The sequence below is a fragment of the Acinonyx jubatus genome, chromosome D1 (genome assembly GCF_027475565.1).
Source record: "Acinonyx jubatus isolate Ajub_Pintada_27869175 chromosome D1, VMU_Ajub_asm_v1.0, whole genome shotgun sequence".
In the NCBI taxonomy this organism is placed as follows: domain Eukaryota; kingdom Metazoa; phylum Chordata; class Mammalia; order Carnivora; family Felidae; genus Acinonyx; species Acinonyx jubatus.
In genome coordinates this window covers 84,666,952-84,679,763 of record NC_069390.1, presented here as the reverse complement: position 1 = coordinate 84,679,763, position 12,812 = coordinate 84,666,952, and the positions used below count along the sequence as shown (strand labels likewise).

Below are 12,812 nucleotides of genomic sequence, written 5' to 3'. Positions count from 1 at the left end.
TTAATTTTCAGATTTATTGATGTATAGCTGACAAATAAAATTATGAAATATTTAAAATGTAAATCACTGATGTACACACACATTGTGAAAGGATTTTCCATCCTTTTTGCATCCAGGCTGAACTATTGCAGACACCTAGTTAAAGAGGCAAGTAAAATGTTAGAGATTGGACCACTTTCTGACGACTCAGGACATCTGCTATTAGCAGGAAAGTCTCTATGGATTGTTCTGAAGGCCTGCAGCTGATGAAATGTGGGTCTTTTGTGGTCTAATCATCAAAGAAGAGCTGGCATCCCAGTAAATTTCCACAGGCAGGTCTTACTTAGCAAGTGTAAGTGTAGCAGCATAGGTGTGGGTCTTATTGCCTGAGATTGTCCCTCTGGACCAGCTTGCTATATAGTCTGACTCATCAAGGGAAGTCAGGTATCACAGGTATGAGCTCCTCTGGCACAGTTTTTGTAAAATGTGCAGATAAGTGCCAAAGTTTTACATCTCAATGTAGCATGGGCACCTACATTCAGATTTTTATAATATAATCCATTTGTATCAGCCAATTTTATACTTGAGGCCTACAGACTTTAACTAGGGGATAGTCCAGTGGCCAAAGAAAGAAAATTGTACAAAGAAGTATTATTGGCTTGGGGCCTCAGGCTCCAGCGTGTACCAAGCTTCCTGCTATGATCAGATGGGTGTGTTGGTTCTCTTTGGATTAATGAGCCAATCTGACCCTCAGTCATATCCTTCCCCATCCCCCCACTCAACCTTATGGCAACTGACTTCCCAACAAAAAAGAGAGGTGCACATACAAGAGCTGGACTGTGCTCAAGACAGCAAGAGGCAAGTGCAGAACGGTTGGGGAAGGCCCTGGGCCGGGAGAACCAGCTCCTTCCCAGAACCATCAGAGGACAAAGCAAGTGACTCTGACTGCTTTCTACCTTAACAGTGGCTTGTTTTTAATTTCTTTTAGAAGTGAAAACTACAGCTCTGACCCCTTGGAAAGGTTGGTATATTTATTTCCAGGCACCTGCTTGCTGCCTGGGTGGGGATGGGTATCCAAAACTCTTCACTTTCTTCCAACATGCCTTCTCTTCTGAGCTAACCCCACAAGCAACCCAGTGGGAGTCCTCCCTGACCTTGGGCCATGTCTATGCCAATCTAGATTAACCTGTCTCCAAGGATATGCCATTCACCCTGGGTAGCTTCCACTTGCAGACCTCTAACTGCTGTTTGCTGGCAGCACTAATGAGCACCTGCCAGGGCCCAGAATAGCTCCATGTATTGGCTGCTCCAGACCAGACCAGCCTCTCCTCACAAGCAGATGCTCTAATGTGATGACCTTCTTAGACCTTGGCCTTGCATGCTATCCTTTACTTACCCTGTTCTCTCTTTCTTTCTAACTTGGAGCTGGAAGGGGAAGTGGGGGAGGGAGGGGAAACTGGAAGGAAGGGGGAGGTTCTTCGGTGAGTCACTTGGCCACAAATAAAACACATCTTATTTGAGGCTTTCCTTCCCACTAGATGTCTTTGATGGTTAAATTGATGTTCATCACAGTTCTCTGGGACCCCAACTGTCCTGGTGATTAGTCTCTTTAGGCTTTCACAGCTCTCTAGTGAAATAAAAGCAGTAAAGGCATCTAAGGCAGAATGGAGGCGTGGCTGGATGATGAACAGAGGCCTCATCTGTGTGGCCCATGTCACCAGGCTAATGGACTGAGTTGCTGCTCTGTCTGGCACAGGCTCTGAGAGGGCCTTGCTCCAGGATGCTGTGATCCACACCTGCCTAGACAAAACACTCTCATCTCGTGGAATTCTTTCATGTGCTGGCAAGTGTGGGAAACCATGTGTGGGTCCCACCTTACCCAGTACCGATGTAGGACAGGCCCTGTGGCCTCATTTTCTCTCCTTTCTTCATTCTTGGAAGATGTGTGAGTTACACAAAGTGACAGCCCCACGTTGGTGGAAAGAAAATTGTATTTGGAGACAGAAGTCAAGGGAGTTAAGCTCTCTGAGGTTAAGTGTCCACATATGAAAGCACAGAGAATAATCCTCATTTCATACCTGAGTGCTTTTAAGGGTCTGGGACACCTTTCCAACTGTAAGAATTCTTCCTGGAATCCTAATAGATATGGTTTTACTTCTATGTATACTTTCCCTCAACCATAGGAACTTTGAGAGACTTTTATTGGAAATAGAAAAAGAGGGAAAGGATGTTTGGAAGAGAGAAATTGAGATAGAAAAAAAGGTAGAGAATTTTTTGTTTTGTTTTGATTCAGTTGATCTTTTGCTTTTTTGTCTCAGTAAAATTTTAAGAGAAAGGAAAACACAGAGACAGAGTAGATGTGAACACATCAGTGTGCATCAAAATGTTCTGGTTTCTTCTTTCTTTTAAAAAACATTTGTTAAATACCTGCCATGGGCCCAGTTAGACACAGACCCTACCCTTCCTTAAGAAACTTTATAGCACAGCAGAGGAAATTCATGTTAGGCAAATAAAGAGAATTATAACACAGATAGTACGTATTTTAATAGTGGGATACATATGGTGCTGTGGAAGCAAAACAGGAGCAAGTCAAGGAAGTCTGCCTGGAGGAGGTAAATGGGGACCAGAACAGAATCTGGAACAATGGGTGGCAGTGATTTGGGTGGAGAGCACATTAGGCATAGAGGCAGAGGGTATGTGAGGATGGAAAGGAAAGAGAATGTGGTTCACACACACTCGCTTACATGACCATGAGTATGTGTAGTGTCTGTGTGCTTGTGTTGCATGGAGTGGGGAGTGGTGGCAGGGAGTGAGGAGAAACACAGGAACATGTGTCAGGAAAAGAGGCTGAGGAGGCAGATAGCAAGCAGACTCTGAAATGTAGGGAGTGTTATACCAAGCAGTTGGGAAGTTTCATGAAGGCTGTAGGAATCACATAGATTAGTGTCATGATGAGTGTGGAATCATAGAAACACTGCTCTGGAATTAGCATAAAGAATAAACTGAAGGGGTCAAGGCCACAGGTGGCAAGGCACAGTCTGTGAATTTCTATGGATTGGAGGATTGCAGCTGTCCCCTTTGGGAGGATGACTAGAATACCCTCGTCTCGATGCTTCTCCAGGGTCTACTCCTGTTTCTTCCTCCTTATGACCAGTTTTGTCCAGGTCAGATTTCCTGGATGTGCCCAAGAGAAGGATGGGGGGGCTGGCGAGGGGAGAAAGTATGTGGAAAAGGGGGAGGCAGGCTGGATATGGCCGCACACAGTGAGTGACGGCCCCCTGTGGGCCTGGGACAGTAGAGAAGCAGAGAGACCCTGTGTGTTGGGCAGGGAAACAAATGCAGGCAAGAGAAGGAGGCTCTGACGCACTTGGTGGCCTTTTCCTTTCTTCTATGGTAAGAGTTTTTTGACACAACAGGTCAGGACCTCTCTCTGCTGGCTCTCTGTGGTGCTTCCCAGCAGGCAGCAGAGCCACAAAGGAACTCTGAGGGGTTTAGCAATGAAGCAGAGCACATGGTGCCCAGAGAGCACACCTGCAGAGGCATCAGCCATTGTGAGGTGTCTTGGGGATGGTTTGCCGGCTCACAGCCCCTCCCTGCAGCGCTGCAGAGGCCCTGGCTGCAAACACAGTTTTCTGACTTTTCTTACATGGTAAGGAAGCAGGCTCCTGCTGGGCTTTCTGCCTGGCTTGTGGCATTAATTCTCCACTTTCCTCCCTAGAGAATCCCACTAGCTGGGTGGCCCCAAAAGAAGAGAATGCAGGTGAGAATCCCAGAGACACTAAATTCAGATACCTGGCATTTATTCCCTTTTACTTTACCACAGGGCATCTTCTGAGCCATGGCCAGGGCTGGGAGTATGGTGGGAATGTGCTGGGGTGAATGGGGGAGTGGGCTGCAAAGCTGTGTTTGTAAGTGTTGAGGAGAACAAAAGACATGCAAGAGAAAGAGAGTCATGCACCAACAGATGTGTGCCTGGCCAGGAGCGTGGTGTGCCAGGCACATAGAACACACTTAGAATCACCATGCATTGCACAGGGGGAAGATGGAATGCAGCCAAGAGGACATCCCAGCTTAAACTCAGAACCCAGCTACACAAAGACCTACTGGCCTGCTGGCTTCAGAAACAACCTTTGTGGCTTAGAGTCAGCTTCAGTAACAGGCAAGGGTCTTAATGTGAAGAATCTTGGAGTGGCCCAGAGCAGCAGGGCTTCTTCACTGGAGAGAGAGGCAACCTCATCCTAGAAGGCAGGGGGAGTGGCTTCTCTCCTGGGGTTCCAAAGAATGCTGTATAAATAACACAATGATTGAATATGAAGAAATGAGTCCTGGTGGTGGTTTACATAGAAACACAATAGTTACATTTTACAAGACAGAGCCAATTAGTGATCGTTGGTAAATGATAAGCATTTCTGAAATTGAAGTGTAAGTGATAGGAGCGTAATAGGAATGCTCCTTTGTCATCTGTATCCACCATGGGCTGCAAGAAGGAAGGCATTCCATGGCAGATGCCTTTAGTTTTGTGTTGCCCAGAAGTTCACTTCCCAGCCAGTGGAGAACAGAATACCTGTGTTTTGTGCTTCTTATCATGAGAACTTGTGCTGCCTGGCCTTGGGAATATTGGGAGCCAGACATCACAAATACATGAGATTGGAAGACCTGATACATTCAAATTCATGACCATCTATTTAACCACTGCCCCAGAATCAGAGTTTTGTCCCAAAGGTCTAAAACATAAAATTGTATGGGCAGTGGTCCCAGGCCAGGGCTTCAAGGATGTGATGGAATCATCCCATATGAAATCAAGAAAGCTTGATTTGATGCTGAACTGCATTAGCCAAAAGTATCTCTGATGCTTAGCACGCAAGTCAGGCAGGCAGGTTCTGGCTTTGTTTCTTGACCACAATGGGGAGGTGGCCTTAGGGGGGATACCGGCTTCAAATACTTCCATTAAATTCAATGCAACAAAGCATGCCAGAGCAGGTGTAGCCTGAGAAGGTTCTCTGCTGCAGTAGGTACCTAACTCATCTGGGCCTCCACCCTTGTGTGTACTGTTCATGAATCATGGCCCCATTTTTTATGGGCATTCTTGGCCAGAAAGCTGATGTTTCAAATGACAGGCAAACTGCTGGGAAATTTCATGCACCTCATAGTTTTCTTGCCTCCAACATTTGTCCCCATCTCCTAGAGTATCTGCATGCAGGCCAGGTGGAGCTGTGTCTCTCAGGGAAGTATGCCATCCATTTCCAACCCACAAACCTGCACGGTGGCAGGCTCTGCATCCCAATTTCCACATAAGCCTTCTCTCACTTCCATGTTCACAGCAGAAGGCCACCTGTATTTTTACTTGATCCCACTTCAATGTGCAGCAGGCTGATTTTGGCCTTTCAGGCACATGATACTTGAGTTAGGTCTGCTATTACCTTGTCCAGATAGGGAAGAGGCCAAGTGTTCCAGGCAGAAGCCCAGTGCCCAGTCCTGCGATAGAGTGATTGACAGAACAGGCACCAAACCCAATGTGGCAGCAGCAGGGAGACAGATTGCTGTGTCCAACAGGTCCTTCCCAGCACAACAGATTGAACAGCTGGAGAGCTATGTAAATGGTTAAGGCACACGCTGATTGGTCAGTTGATGATGCAGATGATACAAAGGTTTCACTTCCTTGACTCCATGTACAATATTAAATAATCTGCCACCTTCTTGAACTTGACCCTGAGCCTTGTCCTTAGCATATTACAACACGAGAGAGGATTAGCGGCCACCAGCACACTTTAACCTGATCCTCATGTTCTCTCTTTGCAAATGAAGGCTCCCTCTTATACAGCATGCATCCATGGGATCCAAGCTGTAAATGGTTATTTCTAATGCAGCCACTCCCCCACCCCTACACACACATATGGCACTGGAACATCAAATGTCCCAGTTACAGGGATGCCTCATCAGAGGCAAGGCCTAATGACAGCACATAAGGTGACAGATGTTCCATCTTAGACCAGGCAGCCCATGACGAGTCTGTTCTCTCCACAGGCCCAGGCGCAGTCAGTGAAGTGAACAACGGGACATCGAGGAGGGCAGGCTGCATCTGGCTGCTACCTCTTCTGGTCTTGCACCTACTCCTCAAGTTTTGATGTGAATGCCACTTCCCCCGCTGGGGAGAAGCTGCCGCCGCCACCACCAACCCAACAGCAACTGGCAACTCCGACAGCAGCAAGAGCATCCCCGTTTCTTATCAGATCTAATCCAACAAAATTCAGAGAAACAGAGCCTAATGGGACACAAATTCGAGGGAGGGGAACAAAGAATAATTTTGGGAAAACACATTTCAAAGGGAAATTGAAAATCGCCTTGCAGGTCTTGCAGATCAGTACGCACAGCTGAGTTTTCTTCCTTTGCCCAAACGGAAAGAATGTGCACCCTGCTCTGGACCCACCCGAAGCTGCATCATGACCTGTTTGTTACCAGGGTGGGCAGGGCTCAGCCACTCCGCCCACTGACGCACCCCAAGCAAGGAAAATTCTGGAGTCGGCTATTCCCAATTCCATAGAGACGAACGCAGAAGGAGTCGTGCGGACCCAGATGTGCCCCTGTGGTCCCGTTCATAGACTGTGCCACTGTTGTGTGTGTTACAAAATGCAAAATTAAAGAAAAAAAAATAAAAAGGAGACTAAACAAAACAGCCTGACAGCTACAACAATCCCACAATCAACAGTCACACACACAAAAAAAAAAGTTACACTTTTTTTGTTTGTTTGTTTTCATTTTACTACATGGACATCATGGATAATAAGGGATTCTGGTTCATTATTAATTTTATTAATTATATTTTCTGATATGAGTCTAGAATTTAGTGCAAAAACAAGACAAGACTAAAAACATACACATATGAAAGGTGAAGAGAAGTATGTTTGTTAAACATTAAAAATAGTGTACTTCTAAACTAGGTTTACAACTGGTGGACCACCAGGCATTAACCACCTGGTAAGGATATGTCAAATCCACCAAAAAAAAAAAAAACCCACATACGATTTAACCAACATCTCCACCAGCGCTACAGATTTCTCCTTATTCTGGCATTTAATGCAGAAAATACTATGCTTCTACATGCTGTTTAGAAATGGAAGGATGATCCACACTGTATCTTGAGTTTGTTGGCTATGCTTCTTTTGATGACATATATTATACAGTATATATATACATATATTTTTTTTGTTAGAGTTCTAGCCATTTTATTTCTCAGCAGGGTCCTTTCTCAGACATTACTGCATGCTGTATATGGCGTTAGCTGTGTGTTGATCTTCTAAAAGATGATAGAGTTTACTGGTAATTGTGTAATCAGCTCCTGACTTTTTATTTCCTTGGTTATTTACACGTCAGAGACATTTATAAAAAGTGAAAAGAGAAAATGAAAACAAAACAAAACAAAACACTAATACTAGGCGCAGCATCTTTTCCAGGTGTGGCTCTTGGAGGCCCGGACCTTGATGGGAGGCCTGGCTTCTCTGTCCTGTCTTAGGGCATAAACAGCAAGCAACTGAACCAACCACACAGTCAGTAACCACTTGCTTTAGCCCATTGTGGGAAATCTCTGATGCCTTTGTTACTACTGGAGAATTGAATCCTCTTGGTTCGTTTTATTTAATTTCTCACCTTTGTGTGCGTGTGTATGAAAGAGAAGAAAATGCAGTTTTTAGATAACTTTTTTTCCTCCCCCGAAGTCTGGGAACCAGAGAGGCCTCGGGGAGGGGTCCTGGATGTGATGAGGGAAAGTGGGATTGGGGACTAGGGGAGGGGGGGTTGTCTCTGACTTGACATTAAAAAGTGTTCCATGTCCCTCTTCACCTGGTGTGGTAACTCATTCTCAAGCGGGGTAGGGTGGGGGTGAGGGGCCAGAGAGCCCACCTGGCTCAGGAGTGAAGAAGATGGAGGGAAATGGACATCTGAATCAGACTAATGGTCTTTCACTCCCTCCTTGGGTGGAATGGGTTCTTTCTGTAGAAGTGCTCTGATGACAGACGGGTTCTGGAAACCACCTTCATCCTCCTAACAGAAGCGAAGGAGGGCTGGGTCTCATGACCTCCAATGCCTTCAAGAAGGTTCTGGCCGAGGTTTGTGGCATCCTGCTCATGTCCAAACACCTCACCTCATAAGCTGGGCAAAATGTCAAGCCCAGTTCAGGGAAGGCTATTATGTGTGATTGTTTCTGTGAGACAGCGTAGCACAGCTCTCACAAAAAGAAGAAAGAAAAAACAAAAACAAAACAAAACAAAAAAACAGAAAGCTTAAAACATTGTGGGTTAGTAATATATATTTCCAAATTCTACCAACCAGTGTTTGGGGGAGTCTCTTCCCTTCACAAACCTTGCCTCTGGTCACAAATTAAGAGAAAAGGTAGATTTTAATCCAAAATAGTATTCACATAATTCTAATCTGTTCGGATTGATTCTGGGAATTAAGTAAGCAGCTGAAGATTCACTGAGAGGCAGAAATAAGGTCAGAGCCAAAACATTCAGGAATTACGGTACTTGAGTCCTCGGGGGTCAATTCTACCTGAGAGGAATAGGCAATGTTTAGAAAGGAATAGTTTCATTTCTGGCTGTTACTAGCATAATTGAGAAAATACTGTTGACTTCAGGTCTGTCTGTGTGTCCTTCTGACCTTCCACCCTCATCACCACGTGCCAGGTATACCCACTTTCTTCCCAGCAGCATGATCTGGAGCAGTCTGGCCAAACCTCACAGATGTTGGCTGCATTGCAGCCATCCCCTCCCATATGTCCCAGAACTACTAAAGACATGGGATTTGGGTCTCCTTAGACTGAAAGTGGATGGGTGAGATTTTTTCAGCTCTCCCTTGCCTGACACTACTATAGACACTGGTGAGAGAATTTGCATGCAGATCATGGTTCACAGGATTAAAGTGAACACTGGTAATTCCCATATTGCTAAACTTGAGCCCAGAACACATCTGAATAAAATGTACCAAGGCATCTGCAAGTAAACACTTCCCAGAATTTGCTTGGATGTGAGAGTACTGTGACACATGATCTCCATTTGAATCGGATCTTTCTCTTTCATACTTACCAAGCATGCTTCAGATCACTGCTTTGCCACCCTCCCATGAGGACTGCTCAGTCACGACCAACACTATAAAGTAATACTGATGAGGAAGACTTAAATTTACCTATTTGTGAACTTGTAGCCCTCCTCATCTTGTGGTTCATTAGAGCTCTGATTATTAAAGAGCACGTGCCTTGTAGAAGCTGCTTTGGCATGACTGATAGGTTCAGCAGATAGGAGAACCACCACCCCCCCCCCATTCTGCTGCAAGGGGGAGTTTCTCTCATCTTCCCTGATCTGCTAAATTTCAGTCTTTAATAGGAGCATCTATTTGCTCACAAGAAAGGACCTTTAACCAGATTTAGAGTTCCAATCCAGGAGGACATGACTTTGATTAGGACCTTATAGGGACAATCTCAGGCCTATCTCTTCTCAGGAAAAGGAGCTTGGCTAGAGAGTTCTTATTCATTAGAATGAAGAAAAGCATCCTGAAGTGTGTCTGAAGTTAGCTTTCTTGGTACAGGTACTGATGGAAGACCATTACTACAGGCTGGCCTAGATTTCAAGTGTACCAGGATCCTTGGGACTAAAGTCAATGTCACACTTTAGGATGCACCCACCACCCTAACTTTGGGATGTCTTTTGGGAGAACCATGCTTTAAGTCTGGCAGGTTTTATCCCATAACAATCTCTCATGTGTTTAGGGGGCATGGTGGTGGAGAATATTCTAGCCCTACCCACTCCAAGCAAACTCTTGAAGAACTCCATTCATCTTCTTTCAACAGAATATCTATACATTTCTATCCACACAGATGTTCAATGGCTCACGAATTATACTTAGGTACAAAATGTTTCTACACAGTAGGATCAGATGTCTAACCTGAAGCATTCAATACTTGTCCAAGGACTGCCTTGTGATTATTGGAACTTGCAGATCTGGAGCTATAATTACAGCAGATTATCCCCAAATGTTTGCTTTTGTTGCTGTGGATGGTGATAATGATGGTGATGATGAATGATAGGTATTGTTCTTTAAGCTGCAGATAAGTTAGCAAATGAATTAATACTAAAATATGATTGAAATTTAACACAGTTCACTAGCCCAACCTATCTTTATTGTATATTTCTGTTTAGAACAGAGGACAGTCACACCAATCAATCACAGAAATATCCCTTTAATGTGTGCACTTGATATAAAACATGTAAAATCTGGGATCAGTAAAACATCTACAATTTTTTTTATATTTCCAGTGGTAAAATTTTGAGGTACTTCTCATGAGAGGAGAAAAATCTATCCAAAAGAGATATGTGACAGAGTAGATGGTCCCTGCTAATGATGAGCCTACACACCCTGGTGCTTCTATGGCCATATGTATATGCACATGCCAGTCATTTATTCTTCATCAGATAAGCAACTTAAAAGAACTGTGAGTAGTGGTATCTAAGAGAGGCACTAAATAATACCTCTTTCCAGTATTTTTTTTTTAATTTAAACCGAATCCCAAAACTAATTTGGTTCACAACCTGCTCACTGGGATTTGATTGTATGGTTAGCGTCTCCTTTGTCACTACAAACTGCTCAGTCAGGTAACTCTAAAGCATCAGCTCTTACCTCTCTGTTTTTAATTCAGACACTATTTCCATGAGTGTCCAACTCTATCTTTCTCCCAAGCAATAAATGCAAATAAATGCAAATCTCCATGATCTGTGAGCAACTGAGATCTCTCTGAGTCTTTGCATCTTTCTTCTAACTGTCCCTTATAACTTCATATCTCTCTCCCATCTTGTGACTAGATGGGATCTCTCTCCACATTATGTGACTAGAACAACATGGCTTTCTGTAGAAAAGACTTTCCAATTCCTGAGCTCAAGACATAATCACTTCTTATAATTTATGTCTAATGCATGTTGGTGTATTATTTTTTTTATGAAGGGGGTTTAGTTTGGCTTTCATTTTCTGAATGTTGATCTTACCCCCATGCAAACTTCCATATAACTTAAACATTGCTTCTGGCATATTAAAGTACATGAATTTATTTCTATACTTCAGGGATCATTATTAGCCTTATTTGAAAATGAATTATACCTCTGGCAGAATACATATGTGATTAAAACTTCCTAGAAACATATGTTGGCAATGGCCATAGCATTTACCTGGTTTCCAGTGACTCTGATTTTAGAAGTTCTAAATATCAGTACAGCACTTTGGATACAGAACCAAACTGTTGACCAGTAGAATTAAGAAATAGTCCAGATTCTATTACTAGCAAGTTGGGTTCTTCTTATGTTTTACATAAGGTGTTATTGATGGAAGATTAATAATCATTTTCTATCTTTAAAATTCAATCTTGTAATTTCAGATTCTATAAGATTTCTACAAGAAAAACTTGGGAAAGCTGTGTTTTTGATAAATGGCAATGGAAGGTGTGGATCAGGGTGAGTTCCAGAGCTGATGCATTGTCTTTGTTCCAGAATGGCTTATAAGAAGGGGACATGCATGATCAAAGCTGCCATTTCTGCAGATTTTTGGAATGACTCCTTAAGGAGAATTTTAGGGATGACCACTGAAGCACCTGGAAAGGAGTATTATCTACTGAAAGACAATGACTTTTTCTGGAACAGAAAATGATGTCATCCCCAAGCTGCTGTTCAATTTTGCTCTCTATATGACACAAATAAAACAAGAGAATAAGTTGCCATACAACTAAAAGTCTAGGGAAGTCAAAGGTATTGGAGATACGCAAAATACTCAGAGTTCTCTCTAGGAATGTGTGTGTGCATGCTTGTATGTGTATGCACATGCACATCCGTGTGGGGAAGTATTTACTGTAATTATTAAATTACTTAATCCTTCAAAATAGATGGCACCTGTTATTCCCAAATTCATCTTTAAAATAATAAGAGAGAGTAATGAAAAGAGAGGTCTCCAGATAAGATTTTTAATAATTATATCACATCATTCTGGTAAGTGCTCTGCTCAAGGGTCCAGAAGTATTTGTGTGGGTCTCATATGACATATGTGCATTGTTGGTCCAATTCTAAGTTCACTTAATGCCCCTCACTTTTCATGATGCTGCTAGACTCTATGCTTCATTTTTACCTCCTCTGGGAAGAGCATGAGACTGTAAGAGGCAGTGGGCAAAGACTTGACTGAGCTTGGTGTTCGAATCTTCATGGTCCCTGATCCCTTTTTCCAAATGTTTGTCCCTGGCTACTACTGTCTTAAGCTTTAGTTTCTTCTGAAGTTTCATTTGCAAAGTTGATGAAAGGTTTAGGTGGAGCCATCAAGCCATATCTCCTGTATCTATGAACTGCAAAGGGGAAAAGAGCCCAAAGCATAGAGGACACACATGAGTGAGGACTCCTTGTCTTCTTTTGGAAGGAGGAGGTAGAAAAAGAAGGGAAATGAAAATAAATACCATGTCACCAGTTTGAGCCAGTGCCCTGTCATTCTTTTCACTCCTGCCCACAATTATCATTTGTACTTGACCAGTTGGAAAGGAAGACAGCAAAGAAATAAGATGTACTGTAATAGATGCTGTCTATTAAATACAACATTATTTTCTCTAAGTGTCCATCTTAGAGTTTAATGAACAAGGAAAATGAAAATAAAATGATAGAGAAGAAATTCAAAAGGTATAACTCATTCCTGAGCCTGTATGTGTGCAGGGGTCTAAATATGCATATGCAAATGTGTTCTGTAGTGCCAAAAGTAAGTTCTTAGAGGGTAAGGCAAAGTCCTGCCTCTTTCCTAATCAGCCACTGGGAGCACCATTCCTA

At 43.3% G+C, this 12,812-nt stretch overlaps 1 protein-coding gene and 1 long non-coding RNA gene across 10 annotated transcripts in view; one reads left to right on the top strand and one right to left on the bottom strand.

Moving 5' to 3' along the window:
- NTM (neurotrimin) overlaps nucleotides 1–7,499 on the top strand; it is a 935,659-nt gene extending 928,160 nt beyond the window's left edge. For 7 of the 9 annotated variants that reach the window (XM_053203850.1, XM_053203853.1, XM_027036934.2 and 4 more), the window contains 2 exons: nucleotides 968–1,000; nucleotides 6,004–7,499. In XM_053203850.1, coding sequence (XP_053059825.1) covers nucleotides 968–1,000; nucleotides 6,004–6,104 — 134 coding nt within the window. In that variant the 3' untranslated portion in view covers nucleotides 6,105–7,499. The remainder of the gene's footprint in view (nucleotides 1–967; nucleotides 1,001–6,003) is intronic. The other 2 variants (XM_027036936.2, XM_015082690.3) reach the window with 1 other exon arrangement.
- Nucleotides 2,621–9,121, bottom strand: LOC128311895 (uncharacterized). Its single transcript, XR_008290553.1, has 3 exons — nucleotides 9,057–9,121; nucleotides 8,302–8,341; nucleotides 2,621–4,263 (listed from the first exon to the last, which is right to left on the bottom strand). It is a non-coding gene; the product is annotated as an uncharacterized LOC128311895 (long non-coding RNA).
- Nucleotides 9,122–12,812: the final 3,691 nt, after the last annotated feature.